A 24,153-nucleotide genomic window follows, 5' to 3' on the forward strand; every position below is an offset into this window, starting at 1 on the left:
CCATTTCGTCTCTCAATCGAATTCCCTCGAATCTTCTTTGAATATTCTTCACAGAATTTGTGTTTCATCGTTATCGAAGACGCATAGTTAGTCTCTTAGTGTCTTAACGCCTCTTCCACGAGTTTATTATCACTTTTCTTATAACATGGAGTGAATTTTATTTTCTTATATATACATAGTAATTAGCTACCTCTTAACAGCTCTCTTCCTATTTCTTCATCCAATAATTTCCAAAATTGTAGCCCGTCTTTCGATTAAATTTCCTCGAGTCTTCTTCGAATATCTTCGACAGAAGATTCTGTTTTCAGACATCGACAAGATCCTCCTCGCTTTGCAGTGCTTACCAGCTGTTCCTCCAGGAAATGATCTTTATACCTATTCCGATTCTTCGAGAACGCGAGTTTATTCCATGTTTAACCTGCTCATGCTTTTTTTAGACGCGAATATATGTAGCTAAACGCTCGTAAAACATCCGCAGTGACGTGATTTGATTTGTACGACGGATGGAATAAACACGCGAATGATAGGTAGTTCGTTTGTTCAACGCGTTCCATCGTCGCGCAATCGTTTCTTGAATATCGTGTGCTCCTCGTGGGTACTTGGTCTGATTCTAGCGGCATCGAGGATTCTAGAGATACGACTGGAGTATTTGGTCCCACGCGAAGAGTCGAATGGCGACGAGGAAGTAGAATCGTCTTTGGAGTTGCTTTTATTTCTTGGATAAGTATTTTTGTTTGATGGCATGCGTTTGCTGCTTCGTATACGTTTATGGCGTTTCTTTGTAGATTTCGGTTGTTGTTCCCAGTTTGAGGAGGATGTACTGGGGCCTCGTCCATCTGCTTCCGAACTGAATAATAAAAAAATGAAATTAAACATCGACAGCAAAAGTGGATTGGGCTACGTCTTTTCTTACATGTTTTTATAGCATTAATTTATTATTAAACGGTATTATTTTATTAAGAAGAACTGTATTATTGGAAATACAGAATTTTATATCGCATTAATACGTGAACGTTACAAAGATGATGAAATTTATCTTGTTAATTGAATCTTACCTTGTAGCATCTAATGATGCGCTGGTGGACTCATTGGCGAAGGTTTTTGGAAAATGGTACGTGAGACACGTTCCGCATAAAAGTTTCCGTATGATCTAAAGGAAAGATCCAAGAGATCTAATTGAGCAAATTAAAAATCCAGTTGCATCTCACTGTTGATACTGTACTTTGTCATTGAATATTTCGTCATATAAAGTAAATAGATTGTCATTGAGTCTATCAGAGAACTCTGTTAACTCTTACAATTAATTCTTCGTTTAATTTTCTTTAGACAGTGGAAAATATTATATTTTATCAATTAATGATAGGAACCTTTTTTCCCAAGGTTTTTGTAAGGAAAACATAACACAGTGAAATGCAAGTCTACTTTAACTACGTACTTTACATGCATACCTTACATATTTGTATGTAATATCTAGTGCGAAATGGTTAACGCAACAACTGTCATAATATAATACCAATTAGACGGACAAAGAGAAGATATATAAGATACAAAGAATAAAATGGACAAAGAACAGATTATATAAAATACAAAAAATAAAATGAACGAGAATATAAAATAAAATAGAATAAAAAAGAATATAAAATACGTATTACAAAATATAAATGCTAAGATATGCTTTCTTTTACTCAAGTTTCACTTCTTTATCAATTTTTGCAAGAGTATTTACGAATTTGCATAAACGTTTGGTAACATACTCCGGTAACAACAGAAATTTATACTGTAATTAAAACTACCTTTGTAATTAAGAAGGCTAAGAAGATCTGAATGATTACAAGCGTGCTGGTCATGACGTAAGCGACGATGACGATCCTAAGGATGACAGGTGTAACGACTTCGACGCAGCCATTCGTATTTATGGTTTTCACGTCAGTCTCCAAGATCTCCGTGTGTTCGCACGGTGTCATTGCACGTAAATTACAGCAACTAAACGGGACACTTCGGTCTCTATATTCTTCGTCAGATACTGGACTTTGTACAGCCATTTCATCTCGCGAAGCATAGTCTACTCCCTGATCGTTGAATATTTTTCTGATACTATTTACGTTATTCAATATTCTTAAACTATTCCGTTCACACTTGTTATACCGTGCTTTGAGTTACCATCTTTGAATGGTGGATTCACCTGCCAGTCAAAGAGAAACCAATCTGTGTAGGAGGAATGGCCGCAGCATTGAAAGATGAATTGTATCTCGTCGAGCGCGTACTTGTAAGACGATGCACTCACGTACAATTGCATCGAATTGTTGAAAATGTCGATTAACGTTTCTTGCCTGACGTTCATGTGATATCCTATGGAGACCAGAGTAGCCGCGTTCATTATGGCGCATATCGCGATCACTATTAACAAGCATTTTAGCGTTCGTCTTGTTTCCGCGCAGCAGCGTGGTACTTTTCGTCTAAAAGAAGAAACAATGGATATAAAATTGTTGAAATCTTATTGATAAATTCTGTGTAATACTACTATACGCAATATATGTATAATATACTACTACAACCATGTATAATGTAAGATGTGAGATGATGTCAAATCTTTAGAAAGTCCAAAGCAGTAAAAAAGAAAATTTAGCTTAAAATACAGATTGCATATACTAATTTAAATTTGTATGAGGTTTTTATGCAATTCATTGTACCCTACAATTCGATTATCATAGAATCCGTTAGATTATTTATGTACGAGATTTGTATAATGTTATAATAAAATACTTACGATCGTATACTGCGGACAGTAATTAGAGCAGTCGGTAAACCCAAGCTGACGTTTATTAACGTAAATATGACTGGTCGTAGACCACCTGCGAATCGAATGATTTGCCATTCGGCAAATATCTCCAGGATCAACATGAAAAAACGTTTAGCCTCGAAGATGGCCAACGTAACCGCGACACCGTAACCGAATCTCACTTCCCATCCACAGTTGCATGGAATTCTTGCATTTTTCTTAAATACTACGTTGCTCCTCCGGCTGCACTCGTTGCTCGACATTCAACAATCTTAACGTACTATTCTACACTTTTCATTCAGTGAATCTTCGTCGGTTTATCTGTAAATGTCTTCTAGAATTACCAGTTTATATCAAAATGAAACAACGTCGTATACTTGTTGGATAATTCCACGTTGATACGTATGAAATTTTCTTTTTCTTACATAAAATTTTAACGTAATATTTTCAAAAGATCACGCGTTTAACGAAAACAGAAACTTTTCACGTGATTCAATGCATTTTCCTAAATAATAATTGATTTCATTATTTCAGATTTTGTAAGAATTGGAAATAAAAATTCTACAGGTCAAACATTCGTAGAATGGACCTGTTGATGATTAATCGTTAGATTCTTATGTTTTTATTAGAAATTTTGAAGATTCTTAACATTCAATATACCTACGTATACGATTTATAGCGAATTTCCTCTTTTTTAATACGTCGATAGCAAATTTGGAGGAAACGATATTTCATATGCATCAACCTAACAGAATATCGAAACTGTCGAAAGAACGCTACATCTTTCTGAGTAATAGAGTCACTCGAATAAAAGGAATCTCAATTATTCCATTATCCTAAAAATAAGGAAAGTATTGTCCGTAAAAAATTGTTAAGAAGTATGCAAACTACTATTTATCTTTCAATTTTGTAAATCACAAAACGTAAAATTGCCGGCGACACGCGACGTCGTATTATCATCGTTATGCACGTTCATCGAGGATGATACCAACAGGAAGTTATCAAAGAAAGAAAAAAAAAAACACAATTCCTTGAGGTTGGAGCGCAATTATTCGGGTCGAGATTTGAAATCACGCGACGAGTTTCGACTTTCTATTGGCGCAGTTCCATGGAAAAATTGGAACCGAAATTCCATACAATTTACTCGTATAAAAGCATTTGAGGGACTTAAGAACCTAAAATGATTGTTATATTATAAATACGCTTAAAATTCTTAGATTACACTTAACATACTTCTCGTTTAACATACACTATCATTCTACTATGTTTGTTCTACATTGGCAAAACGATATCTAAATTACTTTGTTTACGTCCTTCAATACCTTTGCATTTATGCAATTCTGACCAATTATTCCAATACTTGCATGTAATGACAAATAATTGATAACTAATATCTAGCAACTAATAACTAATAATGATTATTTTCACTTGAAAAAGCCGTTGAATATTCTTCAAGCGTTAACAAATATGTGTGCAAGAAATAATACAAAAAGATCTTTAAAAAAATATACAAAAATGGCATTCTAAATCAGAGTACCTTCTTAATGAGTTAAAGAATCTAGCAAATAGAAACGCAACGTCTCATACTACTGTCGATAGAATCGCAGGCATATTTTATCCAACGAGTTATACATCTGTTCTATCATCATGTTTATTTTAGTGTCATGGATAGTATCCAAGGTTAATTGTCACTGGACGCAAGTTTTACTCGTGCACTTGCTCAATTCGCTCGAGATACACCGATCTGAGATTCGATTACTGATAATCTTTTAATTAGATATTCATGTTTACCAAGAATATCTGTTTGTAAAGAAAATAAACGACGAAGAAACATCTCGAATGAAATACTGGTTAAACGACAGATTTACGATCTGTGCGAAAGTATTGTTGTAGTCTCGCCTGAAGAAGGAACACTCACCAGACGCCATGATGCGAGAGATAAGGCAGACTTGACTAAAATTACAATACGTTGCGTGGAAATATTACACAGTTTTTAAGGTTTTCGTGTAAGCGGGTATGATGCACGCTCGATGGGTCATTGTCTTTCGTCTGAAACCAACTTCACACGTCACAATTTCATTCAATCAATTTATTAATATAAAGACAGATAGCGTTCCTTTAAATTTAACTTGTCGCTTACTGTATCTATATTTACATTAAGTAGTTAATATAAAGTTATAAAATTATAAATACAGTCATAAGAACTACTTTTTAAGTATACATGTAATAAATGTAATAAATCTTTTCTTTGCAGGTACCGAAAAAATTACATTAAACACAGCGCTATTTAATATTATTATTATATATCGCTTATTTTCTAAATTGAGCTTTGACTTAAATCGACCTTAACCCTGCTAGATTTTTTGGTTCATATTAGACACGACTCTGTTTCTTGTTACTAACAAATTTCTTAAATTTGTAAAGAGAAGTAATATCTTCATTATCCACTACAATTCCTCTCAAGATTTTAAAAATCTCATTGTTTGTTAAGAAAAAGAATAAAACGAAAACATAAAAATCCGAGAACCGCAGTAAAGCTTGCGAACATGTTACGAGTCTAAAAATACTGCAAAGCATATCCTAAATACATATACTGCAATGATTATAAGTTATTAAGAATACATTATACGTTTGTAGAATCATTTTACGTCAGATTATGTACACTTTCGATGAAAAAGGTAACTGTTACTCTTTGATTATTTTATAAAACAATTACCACATTTAAGGTCAGATGACGCGGTATTTGTATATATTGACGTAAGAGTGTTTTATACCATAACTCCAGAACGCCAGAAACGGTAAATTTTCCGTTAAATAGATGGCCAACCGCATCTGGCTGTTGAAGAACGCCCTGAAGAATGTGGACCACCAATACGTAGTTGGTAATAGGTATTTGTGTGTAATTAGTTGAACATTCAAGATAAATCTACCATACCACGACATCCTTGATGAATCTAAAAATATTATCATTTTGCAAATACACTAAGTTCAATTTACGTCTGTATAGTAGAAGATTTACCTATTTTTAACGAGTGATTATTATTCGTGGCGGCAGTGGAGGCTAGAATGTATGTGAATTCAATGAAAGCACTCGAATCCATATAAGGATTCACCGGCCATAGGGATTCTATTAAAATACGACTCATCTCTTCGAAATCTTTGCTACCACTGGCGAGTGAGGGGAGAAAAATCTCGTCCAGAAGTCGTCTGCAAAGAGCCCGTGCCTCTTCCACGCTTCCGGTGCAAAGATTGTACCTATGGATAGATGTATTTAATTATTTACATAGAAAATTCTATCCTTATTACTTATACATGTAGAAGATCTTAGCTCTATTGCTTATGTAGAGCATTCTCTTTATTATTTACATAGAAAATTCTTTACCCTTTTCACATCCACTTCAACAATTCATAATTTATTACTAAATTTATGCATTTACGGAAAATTTAAAATTTTTAGAAGTGCATGTAATATATATATATAAAATATACAAAATATACAAAGTGTTCTTTACAATACAATTGTGAAATATAATTTAATGAAAACGAACATTTTTATTTACATCCATTTCTCTGTAAATTTTTATGTAGTTATAAGTTTGCATAAATATCTACATTCCAACTATTTCTATTATTACTACTATAGCTATTAAATGTTAAACTTACATAAATTCTTTTCGTTACTTTGGAAAACAAATTTTAATTGAAATTAATTTTAAGATTTTGAAAAGAAAGAAGTATCCGTGTTTGGATTACAAACTTGTCTTCCATGCCCAGCATGTTGCCAATGACTCGCCAAAAGTGAATCAGTCCTTCCAGTTCCTCGGAACTGTTATTCACCCCAAGATAGTCACCAGCCAGGAGGGTGAAACCCATGAATCCAAATTGAGCCAATGCCATATCCAGTTGCGAGACTCTGTTCAGCCCCGCCTCTGAACTTCTCCGAAACGCTACGCAGTGTTTTTTCCGTACGATTTTCAGCGATTCGAGAAATCTGCAAAACAAGAAAGAGAAAAAACAAAAAAAATTATTCTTATAAAAGATCTTATTCAGAATGAACTCAAAATTTGTGTTTAATTTGTCCTTAATTTATCGATCTAGCAATCTTTTTTAATATTTCATACTAAACAAATTTACTTAATTTAAATCGTTTTATTTTTCTCTCTATTTCTCTTTTTTTTATTTTCTCTTATTTACGCTTACGTTACGGTCGATTTAAGTCGAATCTTACAATCGAATCTTCCATTTGATATTCTACTATTCTATTCTATACGCATATATGTTATATGGCTGGGTTTTATTGAAAAAATATGTATGATACTCGTGTCGAATATCTTGGACTTTCCCAGACACGAAATTATTCCGTTCGTTCGTCTACGCTGGAATACATATCCGGCAAGATAAATCGATTAAAATACCAACACTGCACGCATTCGATGATTCCTTGAATGCCAATGAACGACGAGTACCCGATGGATTTCTCCCTCTTACATATTTTCGTACACAGGACACTTTGTCAGAATTCGTAAAAAAGTCGACGTTTCCACACGATGTTGAATACGCTACTATACATGTTTCAAAGCGTCAATTTAATGATAAACAACGGTCAACGCGCGTTGGAAGTGTTACTGTTATAAATAGCGACAAATGATAAGAATAGAAACTTATTTAAAGAAAACGGTATTCTTAACACGCCTCGCGTTTCCGAGGAATTGAATTAGTAAGTTACTGGCTCGCAGGAAAATGACCTACTTTTCATTTATCATTTTTGAAAATTTGTTGACACTGTTCGAGGTATCTTATATGAATAAATTAAAACTTCTTTAGTAGATAAATTGCTGTCCAGTTAAAAACCAGATTTTTTGTTTCTGCAATTACTGAAAAGTGTTTTTAAAATGAAAAAAAAATATTTATGTTACTCTCGTCTGATCTTTAAATAACCATTGTTAGGTGTACTTACTCTTTTTCTATGCCAGCTCTTTTTCCATACCAAACCCAATTATGTAGAATGGTGGATACGTATCTGCGAAAGGCAGCACACGGTGTACCACTCTGTCTGGTGAATATTAAAACGTCCTTGATCGACGGTACAGCGAATAAAGATAATAATCCACATAGTTTGGCAATCATCATGGTGAAAGCGTTGTTATAAAACATCTGCTGTCCGAGGAGAAACTTTTTTTCGTCGAAGAACGACGGTAATTCTGGTTGTAGCCATTCAAAGTCCATGAAAGTGCTTGCTCCATCTTTGAGGAGCGTTCGCAGCTTCGATTCCACATCTAAATGCAGACACAGGCCCATGACAATTGTCATTTCAATAATGAAATGTCCTTTTCATCTTTATCGATCGAAATACTTTTCAGTGTTTTAAATTTATGACTTGCTATAGGAGAATGTCTTAAAAAGTTAGTTGTATAAATAATAATAAAAAAATGTAGAATATTTGCGAAGTGTTATACCGGACTGACAAATAAAGGTCTGGAGTTCAGAATCCAGAACCAAGAATTTTGCTCTTGGATTTTGATTCTTGAATCTTTCTTTTGTGTGCTGAAGTTCTGACCTCGAATTCCTAATATGCATATTAATACACACACTATACATACTATAGGAACATTCCAAACTCTTGAAAGTCGTTGAGACTCGCCATCTTTGAATTCTTCTGAGGTCCTCGATATCCTCAGAACCTAACGTGATTCCTAGAATCTTTCGATGATTCTAAAATCTACAGAATTCCAGGGAACTGAAATTTCCAAAATCCGATTAACTAAAATAAATTAACTACCGAAGTATCCTAAAATACCATTAAATCCTATGTCATCCTCTGTAACGGATTTGTAACAAACTTGCATTGAATCTGATAAATGCCAATTCTACCGTATTACGAATGGCAACAAATCTTCGTAAAAATGAAGTTGTTTCGTGATTCGATCATTGTTTGACAAAAAACTTACAACGGACCGATTTTGTAAAACTAGCGCACGCACATAGAACGTAGATCGTGTGGGTGATCTTACGATTCGATACGATGGAATTCATTTGGTATTCAGAGCCATCGAAAGTGGGTACATCTGTGCAGCGGACGTGACAGGAATAAAGAAGATCGATAGATGCCCATAATGAGACGTAATTGAATACGGTTTGCTTGCTCATATTAGGCCCATTATCATTAGGTCACTATCGAATTGATTGAACCATAATGGATTATTCCAGTAATTCCCATACTTTCGAACCTTTCATTTTTTAAAAGTACAAATTCGGTTCAAATACAATCTTCAATTGAACTGAAATAGACGAATCGAATTCACTTAAAGTATGCAATCATGCCATGCAAGGATTTCTAATGATTACCACATGGCCTTCTAGATACGTATCGTATAAAGTAAATTGAAGGTTGTTCGAGAGTGTTCAAGATCGTCCTATGATCAAATCTATAAGAGATCGGTTATTCTATGGCCAAATTTTAACATCCAGACCTAATAAATATTTAATAGGTATTTTAGTCAATTTGTATTAATTTCATAGAAATAGTAAGCAGTAAAATATGATGTACTATAATTAAATACGATGATGATCGGTGTCTAGAATTAGATACCTCTGTTTGAATTAATCATAGTAGCGTTTCTCTTCGTTTAAAATTAGACTAACCTGCTTTATCATGACTCACAGTTTCGTATGTAATTAAATAACGCGAGGATAAAGAACTCTTGAAGTAAGTAAATAATTCTGTAATGCTTAATACTTACGAACACCAATACTCCAGTTACAGGTTAGTTTTTATCGTTTTTTTTATCATTTTATCACATATAGCTGCAATCATAAAAGATACAAGGATAAAACAAAGGATCACAGTTCTTTTATCTAATTTTATAATTAGTTCCAAATCCTTTCGCATGTAATTTTTCAATTAACTATATAACTAAAAATATTGTATCTCTATCGAGTAATATTTTCTAATAGCTGTCGATTTACAAACCAGAGAAACTTCCAGAATGACATAATGAATAAAAGCTACTTCCGTCTGATTGATCACGAAGGAGCTATTATAAGAGGTTACGAAATATCGAAGACATCATAATTTGCGATTGTCAACTTGTTCAGACTTCAAAATGTAGTCCAGTCTAGTCGAACGATAGACACTTGTTCCATCACAGAAGAATAAAACACTGAGTGCAATATATAAATAATATTACGGGATTAATTTATTTCAGAAGAATTAAGAATATATAATTAAAACTTCTTTCGTGATATATCGAAAAACTTCTATCGTTGTTATTCCATCATTTATATTAAATACTCGATATCAATCATCCAACAAAATGTATTTTATCTTTTTAAAAGAAAATTATCTCGTCATATCTTATTTCTTTTATTATTTATTTTATTATTTATCATTATTATTTTACTTTACTTTATTATTACTTTACATTATTATTACTTTATAAATTTGATTTTCTACTCATGCATAGTATGTAGAAAGTTAGATCATCGAGGTTATGTCACCGGCACATTGCGAAAACAATTGCTTTCACCGACAAATTCTTCGATATATTCTCTAGTTAACAATTAATCGTTTCTGTTTCTGTTTTAACAACATTAGTTGAATATTTGAACAATGAAAACGTAGAAGAATTAGAATTCAGCTATTTTCATTTGCACATGTATTGCATTCGTAGTTAAACAACCGAGAAAAGTAAGTCGAGGACGTCCGTTTCTATTCGCACTTTCGTCAATTACTGCATGTTTAGAAGGAACGTGCAATTCTCCGAGAAACGCGGAACGTGTTAAATGACGCTTGGCGATAGCTAATATTCCACATTAACAGTAAATTATCAAATCGATTTCGTTGGTCACTCATAGTGAGGAAATATCTATTCAGTCTTTAAATATTACTATATGCAATAATTGATTCGAAAATTAGTTATAAATTCATATATAAATTCAAATAGAAATAATCTTTGAATTTTCTAAATTTAATATTTCTATTGATCTTTTCTTTTTTTCTCATTCTAACTACTTTAAATGATTACACCTCTGTTGATGATCTATGCACAGCTATTGCCAAGATATTATTATTTTTTTCTTATTATATCAACTATCGTATAGTCTCACAATCAATAGAAAAATCATAAATTGGATTTGTCAGGAATTACGAAACCTTCCTGTACATGTATATACGCGTCCTTCATAGAGACAAGAGAGGCCAACGATGCACGATAAACTTTTTTCTTTTTTGTCCGAGTGCGTACTCTTTCTTTTAAAAATGTAGGAAATCATCTATAATCTAATAATCACGATCTTTCACCTCTGAAATTCTTTAAATAATCTCGATAAAATATCACGCGACCTTTACATGAGAGAACTAATAATAATAATGATTTTACAAATCTATATACAAATAATTTTGGTCACGAACCAAAATTATGTAACTGTATCTACATTTAAACACGACGAAAACTTTGCAGACAGTAAATTTTCACTTTAAAGTCAAAGAATTACTCTAACTTAACCTTCATACTGTTACCCATGTTACATTAAATAATTACATATCTAAAACTATCTCTGCATCTCACAACACTTCCATCTATAAGATTTTAAACTTATGAAATTCGAGGTTTCCAATTCTATAAAAAAAGAGATCGACACTGCGCAAATACTCTTATCTGACTGAAACAAGAAACATAAAACTGCTTGGAAACGAACTATATCTCACAGGAATGAAAGCAAAATATCTGGCATACGTATACAAATTGGTCCACCAAGAGTAAACAAAATATCGTCGGTGCACTGCACCTCTCGAAAAAAGCCACTGACCTGTACAGTCCGTTTGTTTCTCTGTGTTTTTTGTATCCTGCTCGATCTTCTTTCTCATTTTCGTACACGCGAATAACGGAATCACTCCTTTTTCATTTAAGCCACATGTATCGCGGGGTGCACTGCACTATACGTAAACTGTTCAATGTTCAGCTGCAAATGTCACGTTCACCGGCGAACACTGTCGGCCCCACATGCACGAGGTAATCAAACGAACCAATTTATCGTCACGTAAGCACAATTCCCCGCGAACGAACTGCAAGATTGTCACGTCTTCATTACTTGATCGTGCTAGTTGCGTGCATTGCAAGGGAATGAAAGGAACAAGTTTCTAGCGTACATCTTAGGAGAAAGGTAAGTCTCCTACCTTTCGCTCGTTCCTTCCTTCTCTTAGCTGTGCACCGTTCTCTTTAAATGTATATAGGAGACATATAAGTGGAGTATATGAACAACCTTGATGTAAAAAGTCGAATATCTAATGCGTTTTTATATAAGAAATATATTTTTTTAAATGAAATATTATAAAAAATTTTTATTCAAGAAAAAATTAAAATATGAAATATTATTTTTTTTCGTGATTCGGGTTTAACGATACGAAATTCGAATTTTTATTTAAAATTTCATATTGCTACTGTATAAATATATTTTGAATCTTTCAGTTATTTATAGGTTTCATTCCGTTTTATTAATATTCGTTTCTCTTTTTGTGAGTGGATGGTTTTTTCATTTATCTAATTGCGTCGGAAGTTAAATATTAGATTTGCTGAATTAGATATTATATTAATATTTTGCAGAAATACATGGTGTTGATATTAAAAATAATATTATTAAATTTATTTAATTAAATCGCGTATCTTAATTTAATTCTCTCTGAAAAAAAATTCAAAGCGTAGACGATATTCGTGATCACGTGGTTACCGATAGAGCGAAAATGCCGGTGGATGAAATTATCGGTAGAGCAAGAAACTCCCTCATTTCGTTTGCGAAAATAAACGTTAAAACACGGCTTATCGCGTTTCGTACGAATAGAAAGGGAAAGTGGTTTACTTTTACTTTTCTGTCAGCTCTAACTTTGTACGTATATGTACGCAGTACTAGTATGGTGTTCGTACGCTGGAGAAAGTAAATAGCTAGTGTATTTTCGACATCGTTGCTCGAGTCGTTCTACACGTATCGCATATGCTTTAAACTACAGATGAAGAATAGACATCTCTTAGAACTGTCATACACCTATCGTGAAATATTTTATAGTCTTTATGTGTTGGATTACTCCTCGATGATTCTAGTAAGAATAATTGATACTATTTTAATGATGCAATAGGATATCTTAATGCAGTTGTGTATTGAAACATAAAATAATTATTAACTACCACGAAAACATACAAATTACATTATTATGAAATATTGTAACATACATAATAAAGTTCTTCGGTTTGTGAATCTTGTGCCTCAGTACTATTAATTACCATCTGTATGAATTGTGTCCTTTATACGTAATTTAGATTTGTGTATATAAAAAAATGTGAAAATTATTAAATTTGTTGCTATCATTTTTTGAGAAATAAATTGACGATGAAAGTGCAAAAAACCATTCAAAATAAAAAAGATCATTGTTCGCGGTGTTCGCAATAATCACGACAAATAAATTTTTTATTGCATAGATATAAGGAAAAAGATACTAACACATTTTGAATACTCCTACATGAACTTCGAAAATGATGGAGATGTTTTACGATATGTCTTGCTGACTTTAAGTAACTATACTTAAATGCAGATGAAAGAATTAAGCGTAATCGATATTTACAAAAGTAAGTTCAATACTAAACAATGGAGAGTTTGCGAAGACGCGAAGTTGCATTTATATACGTGTCAGCCATGACACATTAAACATTTATTCTTTTGTAAAATGCTTAATGTTTACTCTATTTTGATTCATACATTTATAATTTCTATAAGGTACATTGTTTTTACAGATAGATAAACAACAACAGGCAAGCTTTGGAAAAACCATGTATTATAGAATAATAATAGATTACATTGTTCATGGTAATAATGATATAATAAACCAGAATATATCTGACAATAATAATAAGAATCTAAAATAACACGAATACTGAATACATATTATTAACAATAATGAGAGGAGGGACTTTGGGGATGTTTGGCAAAGGAAGGGGCCAAGCCGCTCAGAATTATGTTTAAAAATCAAAGAAACAAAAAGAGAGACGGGATGAGAAGGGGTAGTAAACATTAGATTCGATAAAACCAATAAGATCTTCGGATCGATAACCTAACATTTCGCGACATGTTCCAGTTGTTCGAACATTTTAAAATGAAACTGACTAAACAATCCGCCGCAAGACGATTTCAGTCACATTTGAGATCCACTCCTCTTATTGTATGCAAAAAAAAGATTATATTTTTGAATCGATAGAACAAGACGAAAAAACGAGAAAAAAATAAGTAAAACGAAATACAATGACAGGAATGACAATCGGCTGCGTTTAAGACTTACTGCTAAAGTAATTACGATAAATTGCTAATGAGCAATTTATGATTGTTTTAAAAAAAGCAACGCGTTCACGGCGCTGATTTATATAAAATGTAAATTTCTTTTCATTTTTTTCTCTCTCGAAAAATAATAAAATATAGATAATTTGTTCGGGCAATCTCTTGGATTAAACACGAAATCCGTAAATGTTTTATCTCATTTCGTGATGTCGTATAAACTAAGGAAAAAAACCTTTTCATATGTATTGCATTATACGTACATATGGTGTTTTGTTTCTCAGTATATTATTCGTAACATTATTTGCGCAGCGTATGCACGTGAAAACATTTGTTGGTACGCGACAGGTTTATACGCGTCAAGTTATTGTTATTATCGTGTTTCCCTCATTTTTTCTGTTCATACAAACCGAAGACGATAGGAGATCGAGAAAAGATGAAAAAAAAAAAAAAAAAAAAAGGAAAAAAAAAGAAGATCGAGCACATCATTTTTCCACTCGAGAGCCAGCTCGTTTTAGGAATTCTACGCTGTTTCCAGACATCTGGAAATCGTTAATTGCACCCTGGTCTTGCGGATTGGTCCTTTCCCACCGGTGCCATGATCATCGATGACTAAATTTATTGTTTGTGTATCACGAGCTGAGATCTTAGACTTACTAACGAAGCACCTTGAATATACTAAAGAAGAAAACATACGGACAATGTCTAGATAGTTAAAAAAGAAAAATGTTTTCTAGATATCTAAAAAGAAAAAATCAGGAGAACGACAAAAATATTGAAGTTAATTAGCTCAGTTGCATGGACAGAACACGCTGACGTTGTTTGTATCCTCTGTGTCTTCTTTTATATCTTTGTTGCTTTTTGGTTTCATTTTAAAAGTTTCTCGATTATTGTATCGACTGTAAACGAATTATGGAGGGTATATTCCTATAAAATATCAAAGAATGTAATTCGCGTCGGGAGAACGCACGGCACGACAGTAATATAATAACGCTAAATAAATTGATAGCAGACGATATCGTTTCGCGTGGCAGCGATACTTTATGTTTAGAGTGCAAAACGGTACGTCGAATTTACAGAGGCCTCGTAGTTAATTCGATGTTGAACTAATGCACCGTATGATATGATACGGTCATGCCATGAACGAAGCCAAGTTTATTAATTGACCGTCCAATCTCTATTGGTGTAGACCATTGACAAGGTGAACTGTTATCTTTTCTTTTGTCTTTCTGTCCTTTTTTCCCTCTGTGAATGATTGAAAGCCTCTTAGGCAAGCTACAAAAATTGCGGTAGAATAACAAGTCAACGAGAAAGAGCTTGTCAATCAATAAATTATTCGTGTAATATCCCTCCAAATATTTTGATATGATTTATGGAGGTTTGGCAGCTCTGTGTCTTTTCCTCTTTTTCAATATATGATACTAGTGATACTATCAGAGAATGTACCGGGTGGACAAATTTTCCTGTTTTTCCATTTTTTCAATCTTAAAACACAATGTTCGAAATCTCCTTTTCCAAGTGCGAAATCCTGCATACGAGTATGAAAAATAAAGGAGGCAAAAAACGTCCTCGCAAGGGAAGCATCAACGCGTAGACAAGAATTTGAGTTCAGTTGTTAAAAGCTGTACGTACTACGATCCACAATATTGTTATCGAACATGAACTAATCTGTACCACCCGGTATAATTCCACTAATTGCTTGGTTGAAAGGTAAGTACGCGATGACCAGCCGTTGTTCCATCGTGAAACTGTTCTCTTGGTTTAACCTACGGGAACGACTCAATATTTTACGTTAAATTACATATGTTACTGAAATACCAGACGTATCGATCAGCTTTTCTTCTCGGTAATAATCGTTTCGAAACTGTATCATTCTGGACATGTATCTATTCAAATCCAAGAGTGGAAGTTGCAAATTTGTTTTCTTGCATCCAGCATGCAAATGTTGATGATGTCCCATGGTTTTAATTTTTTCACTCGAAGACTATCAACAGATATTACTGGAAGCAAAATTGTTTGACGGACCTTGATAAACAAATATGTAATTAATGTATACTTCTTGTTGCCGTTTGAACTCGTATTATAAACACTTCTTAAGTTATTTAACAGTTAACGGGGATCACTCTTCTAAAAGTTCCACCTGTATCTAACATATATGTATAGATTATGTTAAAATCTTTCATCATCTGTGTATACCCACAGCAAATATTCTAAATTCAGTGAAAAATTATTCAGCTTCACGATTGAAAAACTCTTCACTATGATCCGTCTTCAAAATTATGCAAAGGAAGACGAATGGATTCGTCGAAAAATAAACGGCGGTCAGCAAAAGCACGTCTTGATATTTTGGTATGACTGTGTTCATATATATTGTGATTTCGTGTCCCTCTCTTTTGCATTTGTTATCGTTCTGACTTTTTTTTTTCTTTTTTTATTATTTGTTAATCTTCTATCTATTTACATTGCTCTTTAGTTGCAAGCTAGTAAGTGATACTAGCTACAAACGAGGTTATCACGAGAGCACGGCACCAACTTCAGTCGCATCTTTGCAGTCTTGAATGGATAGTTGAGCTAACTCGCTCACTATTTCTTCCTGAGTGGTTGAATCTGTTTTCTTTAATATCATATATCCTGGTTGTATCTCCTCGTTCTCGCCGTTAATCTTAGCATTATTCTTCGCCTGTCCATTACTCTTTCGTTTACTTGACGTTTCTTCACCAGACATGCCAGGGTGAATCTTGAAAACGCTCTTGATAATGTTATTAACCGTCTGAGAACGTTTTGGGCTATCGTTCTTTTGGTCGGAAACGAATCTAATACGAATCGTTCTGTTATTCTCCGTATTTTCTTTGTGTTTGTTTCCTTTCATCACGATAGCTTTTGACTTTGGATATTTTTGATCTGATGAATTTTGCCCGTTTGGAACATCCGCATTTTTTACTTCTTGCTGTTTCTCCTCGAAAGCAGATGTATTTTCCTCGACAGAATTCACTGCATCTCGTCCTATCGTGTTCGTCGACGACGAATCTGAAGTATGAATAATATTGTGTGGTTTTCTAGACAATTCTTCACTATCAGAATCATTAACCTTCTTAGTTTCTTCGTCTAAATCTGTTATTTGCACGTTGTTTGTTTCTTCGATTGAACCTTTTTCTATGACTACTTTATTATTATCATTGAGTATATGGTTATTTGTATCTTGTCGATCATTCGATGATATCTCGCGCTGCAAGACTTTAACGGGACTTTTCGGTTTTGTGCCATTATCGGATGTGTCTTTGTTCTGACAATTTGTACAAGAGGATTGTTTGGAATGAGTAGGAGAATTCATTTGTCTCTTACTGGCATTGTTCTTCTGAGCAACACCCATATGCGGTCTACCTAATCTAAGAACGTTCATCGACGAAGTTGTTTGAGCATTGTATGGTGCTGCTGGTTCATATTGTGGAACTGGTTGCACATGATTCAAATGCATTTGTTGCTGATGTGGTTGCATTCTGCGCACGTCAAGGTCCATTCTCTGTTGATAAGCTATATATTGTTGGTAAGGTGCTGCTAAATTTGTATTCATAGCTGGATTAACATTCGCGTTTGTGTTTGGGCCGTAATTAAGGCCGGCATTAGGATGAACATTCGAATTTACATACTGAGGTACCATTTGTCTAGGTAACTGTTGAAATTGATATTGTGGGGCTGGATATGCAGGGCAGTTTTGCTGTGGAATATTCTGTACTATATTATCTCTACGATCTCTAGGAGCGATCGGTGTAATCCGAGGAACGTTTCCATGATATTGTTGTGGTACTAATTGCCCGGTTTGGTACATCTGATCGTTTTGTGTAATTACTGGATTCTGAGATTGATGACCATAGCCTTCATAATGCATACCTTCATTACTTATTGGCCTACCATATGCTACACTTGAATGATATTGTGGAGGTTGTGACGCGTAATCCTGCTGTTGATGATCTTGGTACTGAGGATATTGAGGAACAGGTGGCTGCGCATCGATCCAAGTTTCTTGCTGTGGCGGAGGTTGTTCCAAATCCCGTCTCGCTTGTACTGCGTTCCAAACTTCTTTCAATTCACCAGTAATATCTCGATCTTTCAGTATTGTATATTGTCGCATAAAAATTATGCCTGTATTCATCCGTTCCACAAAGTCTAGTAAATGTTCTATTAAGCTGGTACGCTTCTGTAGCAAAAATAGAGCCATGCAGGAAATTGTTCTTCATAAATGTGTTCAAGTATAATAATTGTGTACTACAAGTACCTTTGGATCTTGAGCGTTTTTGCCATTAATTCGAAGAATTTCAGGATTGGCCATTACCGCGAATACTACAGCCTCTGTTTTTGTACGTGGTGGTCGAACCCTCATTCCTCCATAAAACCGTACAGGCTGTGAAGGGTTTAATGGCATCGCAATCTTTTCCCAAGATAAAACATTTACGTAACATGGAACAGCAGTGCCCTAAAGTAACAGAATAATAAAGTTTTAACTAATCTTAATTGCATGAACTTTCAATATGATTATAAATGCATTGGTAAAACTTCATAGAAAATCCTGTAATCATTGGGAGTTTCTGAAACACGTAAAGTTCTCTTTTAACTAAGTATACCTGTATGAAATCTTGTATACACATATGAGGCTGAGGAGGATTTTTAAAAAGACGAGCGCCATTGCGCTTCATTCTAGTTGCGCCACCTTCTGTCATTTTGTAACTGAAAATGAAAGTATTCGAAGTAAGTGAAAATAGTAGTTTACTATATATACATAAATAAATTCCATAAACATAAATGAATAATATAAACAAAAAACATTTCCAAATTAATAAACAAATTGTAACAATAAGTTAAAAGCTCCTATGGTAGTTATACATAATAATAAACAATATTTCAAAGAAAGAAAGGTTGTTAAAATAAATATCATATCATTAAGGCTTTCACTCGTTTAATTGATTTATAAATTTTACACTTATTTAATAACAATGCTAATGATGAGATTCTATGTTCGAAATAAAAAGGCAGGAAAAACAACGTTATGTCGTTCATTATTATGTTTAATGAGCACGGAGAGGAAAATTATCAGTTAAAGAATATCAGTAATTGTGTCACGTAAGCATTACGATACGACTGTAAATAGGAGCAGTAGAAGGGGCGGCTGAAAATTCGTACTAACAAATGTAACGGAGCAAATGCGTCAAAAATTGCATGCTAGTTTGCTTCTAACGAATTTCTATATTCATATATTAACAATAAAAACTTATTTAAATCAAATGCACCATGTATAAATTTCGTGAGATCACTTGAATACAGAAATCGAACAATTTCTATGATATCGTCGTTGCATTAGAGCCCTCTCGTTACGCGACCATCATAGATTGTCAATATAACCTCAAAATTCTCTAAGTTTATACGGCAAATGTTTCAATAAATGTAAGCGGAAGGTTTATCTAAATGGTGCACTACTTTGAAATAACGATATATAGTCTTCTGTTACGTAAACTCACCCCCGCGGTGCTGTTTCACGCGTATAAACACTTAAACAAGCAGGGACACGATACGACACATTATAGGGCAGCTTCGGTGGAAAAGATCCATCGCTCCTTTTGTTTATTATTTTTCCGGAGTTTGCGCGATTGAATCGACCACGGGCGCTTTGCTACTTTATGTGTTTAAATAACGAACTAAAATATCTAAGATGGCCGAAACGGAAATCATGCTTGTGCATTAGTGTGAAGTGGCCTAAAAAATCCCTAGATTCAATTTTTATTCTTTTTTATTTAATTCTATGTAATTTTGTTATCGTTGATTTATGTATAAATAAAAGCTTGAAAGGTCAAGTATATCATATAATGTTAAAATATTTTTCGGTCAGATTATATTTTGCGTTGTAAAATTCGAAGGAAATTACGTGAAAGGTAATCGATATATTTGAATCAATAATCGAATCGTTTCAGTAGCGAAATTAGCGGGAGCTGTAGACGTGCAGCTTAGAATTTGGTTCTTAGATAGTAGTATTTTTAATTTATAACAATGGTGATATTAATTATTAATTAAGAAATGTGTAATTTTCAGTGTCACGAATATTTTGTGATAGTTGTGTTCTATTATTTTATGTGTTATATTAATGATCTTATGTTATACGTCATGGGACAATTGGAAGAAACTGTGGGAAGGTAATCATCAACGAGTTAGGTACGTACTCACGTATCTTTTAATATTACCTTATGCGTATGAACACACATCTTTTCTATTTATACGACAATTTTTTTATTGCATTTTTTATCTCAGTTACCATGTACCACAAAATACGCCTTACGATGACACATCACGTATCTCTTACTGTGTTCGTAACGTGCTTTTATTTTTATCGGTTTCCCAGAGATGAAATCGCAATATTTACCTCTCACTCATTTACTGCACTCAAGTGGTACAAATGTTTTTATCGTAACACGTGCTGAAATATTTTATGAGTAAAAATCATATCATTATATCTATATACATCATACTTTCAATCATATTTATCATTATATTTTGCATTTCGTTATATCCTTCCATGCATCGTTTACGCTTCCGCGAAAATAAAAACTCCCTCGTAACTGCAAATAACAATAACCACTCTTCGTCGTACACATAATTGTTCTCTTTCCCTACGCATAAATCGTCCAATTTAATTTCGTTTCATCAAATATTTTTTCCTGGCATGAACCAGTGATCGAAAACAGACCATTCGACCTAATGTACTATAGTCGGTTAAATTATCTGTAATAAAGGAAGTCCTTAACACTTTCGACGAATTTCCCAATCATTCTTATAGGTACAGTAAAATTCAAAGTTCAACAAAAGACCGATATCGACCGTATCAATATCCTAGCAATAAGAAGATATAATAGAGTATGACAGACAGACGTAGATAAAGTGTATTGAGGCATGCAACTTTAATTTTCTAAGCATTAGCTCATATTATCAGAATATTTAATAAGAATATTTAGAGAGATTAGCCACATACATATGTAGTGAATCTCTGTTATCGAAAGCATTGAATTATCCGAATTGTCCTATTTACCGACGTATTACGATTAACAGAGATCCAGCATATAACCTAACATCAAAAATATCGAAGAAAGACTATTATAACGCGTTCCATGAAGATTTTTGGTAAATCGAGTGGTCCGCACGTGTTCATTCCCATCCATTCCAATTCGGCTATCATTATTTTGAATTAGCTCGAGCAATTAGTGGAATGATAATTGGGCGATCGTTTCAAATAAGTTATCGTTAGCTTACTCGATCGTACACGATCTTGCGGTGATCGTTAGTGGCGCCACTTGTAGCCGGGTGTATGGTGTGTACGTGGCCGGGTATCGGAAGAGCATCGATGGGGCCCCGTTGAATCCACCGTATCATTATGACGCCTCGCAGGCAACTATCGATCCCGATCGATGATATTAATAGTCGCTAACTACAGTCTTCCACACCGCTCGCGTTCTACGCTGTATTTCGCCAGTCGAGCCGGCGTTTTTTCTTCTTCTACACCGTGCAAACCGCCGCGCATCATGGGACACCATGGGAATCGTTGCGTGCTCGCGTTTCTCGCTATCCTCTCGTGATAGTCGACACGTAAATAAATTTGCCCTTAAGCGAGGAAGAAATTTGCGGTGCTTCCGTAATACATACGAACTGCGTCGTTCCTCATTAAAGCGACGAGATGCTAGGGAATTTCTTTTCTAGTTTTTAGAAGGAAACCTAAATTGTTGTCTAGTTATACAAATTTCTCTGGTGTTTCTTTTTTAATAATTGGTATGGAAATTACCTGTATTTCTTTTCCTTCGTAGGTAAATGCAAGATTACAGATTTACAAGTTCTACTCGATTTCTTGTCAATTCATCGATCACTATAATTATATCAGCGCGCTGAGTATACATTAAGCTTATTGCGTGGCTCTAAGCAAACTTCTCTAGTTTTTGTGGTATCCCGTCGGTTTGTTTCTACCTCGTTTTCATTCTTCATCTTCATCAATTATTTACTCTATCTCGTGGCCATATTAATATGCTAGAAGCGACGACCTTGTTACAAAATGATTTATCACGGTCGCTTTCTTCCTACTGTCTAAAGCAACCGGTTTGCTTATTATATACGACGTGTTTCCGCACAGAATTTTCTCCAAGTTTCTTCAATTTTCTTTATTATATTCATCTTTATAATTTTGATAACGTCCTTCTAGTATTAATTTTAATCTTCCAACCACGAGCGACGCTGAAACTACTTGTTCCACTTATCCTGTTAATTTTGACGGGTTACGCTATTACCCTGTTTCTTGTTACCGCATTAAAAGTTTCCATATTTATGATAAACCTATACAAGATATAAATTTCGTTTCCGTGGTGTTGCACGGAAGAGTATGAAAATCTGAAGGGATAATTTTCTGATTTCAATAATGTACTCAAGATGTAAATTGCAGCACATTTGCGTTCACGTTTCATCAACGTTATAGTTCACTTCTTCAGGGACAGATCTGAAACTCGAAGCAAAAGCGCATAACACGATTGATCCCAGAAAACCAAAAGCATGACATTCGTCAACCAGAAAGCTCAAAATCTAAAAAATGCCGCAGATCTGAAATCGCAACATAGTTACTGACATATACATAGTTATATTTACTGTTCAATTCAAACATGATGCGATTATAGCGCAATTAGCCTACTATTGAACATAATAAGAGAGTTAGGAAAAAGGCGTGAGAGAATTATCGCGTTTCTCGATCGTCGAATTTTAAAACCACGCTGCTCACGCGTTCCCTCGTCGACGATATTCCAGAAACGTTTCTCCTCCTCCTCCTCCTCCTCTTTGACTCTCGCGCGGAAGATTAAAGTCGCGGCGTTGGCAAGCGTGTTAACAGGCGGAAGATGTGCGAACGTAACGCGAAGTCGCGATAGGGGCCGCGATTCCACAGGACGATCGGTGCCGGTAAGGAGCCTGTAATGCGAAATAATGGGTATCCACCCACTCGATGAAAATTACACGAGACGTGGCCCCTCGGACCGACCGATTCTCCCCCTCCCCCTTCTGCTCCGACATTCATGCTGAAGGGCATGTGAAAATAAAAAAAATAAAGAGAAAATAATAAAAGGAGAAGGGAGATGATGGCGCGCGCGTAGGGAACCCCGAAGTTTCGGCGATAATTGTTTAGCAGGCGCGAATGCTGTAATTAAAAGCGATGCAGATTCGAGATATCGAATCGATACGGAGCTGCAAGATGACGCGAGCTTGCTACAGGTGGTGGTTTCTAGCATCTGTTGCGTGGAACTCTTATTGCGAACATAGAGAGCGTCGAGGATAAGGGAATTGCCTTTGAAAGTCGTTTCGCATAGTTTGAAATAGTTTGAAGGTTTTGTATAGGAATACGGAATTCGTGTAAAGACAAACGGGAGGTTCGTAACACGATTCGTAGCTTGTAGTATTTGTATAGAGAGGATGAGCTATTTTTAACGAAGTGGATGGAGAGTTGTTTTTTCAGTAGTCCACATAATAGGAATCTACTATTGCAGTTCAGTTGGATTTCTATCGTCGAAAACTTTGTCCACCTTCTTTGTCACCACCCAGGAAGATTCTTTGCTTCTTTTGGTTAAAGTAAGATGCCGTTTTTCCTTATTATAATTTGTTACTAAACTGTTCAAGTATATATTGCAAATGTATATCGATATATTTTGATTCAGCCGCGTTTGAAACCTCCTCAAACGTTGCTCCACCAGAACAGAAAGAATGAACGATGTCGATAAAAATTTCTGCAATTTCGGCGACGTATAAGCCACAAGTCTACCACTACGAATATCTCACATTCAGTCCTTTAATTTAATTATGGAAACTAGTCGGTACGCTCGTAAAAACGCGCTTTCATTAGCGTGGACCACGCGTCTCAACAATGTTGCACGTCTCCCTTTCCATTTAAGACCCCATAAAGCTCCCCCGCCTCGAAGCTCGCGAGCCATCTCTCGTGGATCCCGTACATTTTTCAATTCGAGTAATACTCGCTACGACACGAACCTTTCATACGA

General features: G+C 34.6%; 4 protein-coding genes across 15 annotated transcripts in view; 1 reads left to right on the top strand and 3 right to left on the bottom strand.

Moving 5' to 3' along the window:
• Positions 1-1,974: 1,974 nt before the first annotated feature.
• On the bottom strand, positions 1,975-4,726 carry LOC122567470. Of its 2 annotated transcripts, XM_043726005.1 has the most exons (3): positions 2,768-4,726; positions 2,289-2,456; positions 2,080-2,182 (listed from the first exon to the last, which is right to left on the bottom strand). In XM_043726005.1, the coding sequence occupies exons 1-3, from the start codon at positions 3,040-3,042 to the stop codon at positions 2,179-2,181; spliced, it is 447 nt and encodes a 148-aa protein (XP_043581940.1). In that variant the 5' UTR covers positions 3,043-4,726; the 3' UTR covers positions 2,080-2,178. The 2 variants fall into 2 exon arrangements, with proteins under 2 accessions (XP_043581939.1, XP_043581940.1); XM_043726004.1 differs by having other exon boundaries at positions 1,975-2,456.
• A 127-nt stretch (positions 4,727-4,853) lies between these two features.
• LOC122567469 lies at positions 4,854-12,056 on the bottom strand. 10 transcript variants are annotated; one of them, XM_043725994.1, is made up of 7 exons: positions 10,212-11,556; positions 9,750-9,939; positions 9,520-9,583; positions 7,737-9,249; positions 6,537-6,770; positions 5,799-6,034; positions 4,854-5,733 (listed from the first exon to the last, which is right to left on the bottom strand). In XM_043725994.1, the coding sequence occupies exons 4-7, from the start codon at positions 8,087-8,089 to the stop codon at positions 5,507-5,509; spliced, it is 1,050 nt and encodes a 349-aa protein (XP_043581929.1). In that variant the 5' UTR covers positions 8,090-9,249; positions 9,520-9,583; positions 9,750-9,939; positions 10,212-11,556; the 3' UTR covers positions 4,854-5,506. The 10 variants fall into 10 exon arrangements, with proteins under 10 accessions (XP_043581929.1, XP_043581932.1, XP_043581935.1 ...); XM_043725997.1 differs by having other exon boundaries at positions 7,737-9,057; positions 9,125-9,249; positions 9,750-11,556; XM_043726000.1 differs by having other exon boundaries at positions 7,737-8,516; positions 8,791-9,249; positions 9,750-11,556.
• Positions 12,057-14,526: 2,470 nt separating this feature from the next.
• Positions 14,527-19,724, bottom strand: LOC122567467 (transcription factor mef2A). Of its 2 annotated transcripts, none has more exons than XM_043725988.1 (4): positions 19,606-19,724; positions 18,715-18,817; positions 18,369-18,566; positions 14,527-18,290 (listed from the first exon to the last, which is right to left on the bottom strand). In XM_043725988.1, exons 2-4 carry the CDS (start codon positions 18,808-18,810, stop codon positions 16,608-16,610), a joined length of 1,977 nt encoding a protein of 658 aa, XP_043581923.1. In that variant the 5' UTR covers positions 18,811-18,817; positions 19,606-19,724; the 3' UTR covers positions 14,527-16,607. The 2 variants fall into 2 exon arrangements, with proteins under 2 accessions (XP_043581923.1, XP_043581924.1); XM_043725989.1 differs by lacking the exon at positions 19,606-19,724 and adding an exon at positions 19,378-19,553.
• A 371-nt stretch (positions 19,725-20,095) lies between these two features.
• LOC122567530 overlaps positions 20,096-24,153 on the top strand; it is a 56,627-nt gene continuing 52,569 nt past the window's right edge. The window contains exon 1 of the mRNA XM_043726165.1: positions 20,096-20,293. The gene's annotated coding sequence lies outside the window, so the exon portion shown is untranslated. The remainder of the gene's footprint in view (positions 20,294-24,153) is intronic.

Source organism: Bombus pyrosoma, linkage group LG5 (assembly GCF_014825855.1).
Source record: "Bombus pyrosoma isolate SC7728 linkage group LG5, ASM1482585v1, whole genome shotgun sequence".
Lineage (NCBI taxonomy): Eukaryota > Metazoa > Arthropoda > Insecta > Hymenoptera > Apidae > Bombus > Bombus pyrosoma.

Coding starts and splice junctions, on each gene's coding strand:
- LOC122567470 (XM_043726004.1), bottom strand. CDS start 3,042: ATGTCGAGCAACGAGTGCAGCCGGAGGAGCAACGTAGTATTTAAGAAA. Junction 2,457..2,767: donor ACTGTCCGCAGTATACGATC/GTAAGTATTTTA, acceptor TTCTTCTTTTAG/ACGAAAAGTACCACGCTGCT.
- LOC122567467 (XM_043725988.1), bottom strand. CDS start 18,810: ATGACAGAAGGTGGCGCAACTAGAATGAAGCGCAATGGCGCTCGTCTT. Junction 18,567..18,714: donor GTATACAAGATTTCATACAG/GTATACTTAGTT, acceptor CTGTTACTTTAG/GGCACTGCTGTTCCATGTTA. Junction 18,291..18,368: donor AAAACGCTCAAGATCCAAAG/GTACTTGTAGTA, acceptor TTTTTGCTACAG/AAGCGTACCAGCTTAATAGA.
- LOC122567469 (XM_043725993.1), bottom strand. CDS start 11,645: ATGAGAAAGAAGATCGAGCAGGATACAAAAAACACAGAGAAACAAACG. Junction 8,056..11,587: donor GAAACAAACGGACTGTACAG/GTCAGTGGCTTT, acceptor GTCTGCATTTAG/ATGTGGAATCGAAGCTGCGA. Junction 6,035..6,536: donor ATGCTGGGCATGGAAGACAA/GTTTGTAATCCA, acceptor ATCTATCCATAG/GTACAATCTTTGCACCGGAA.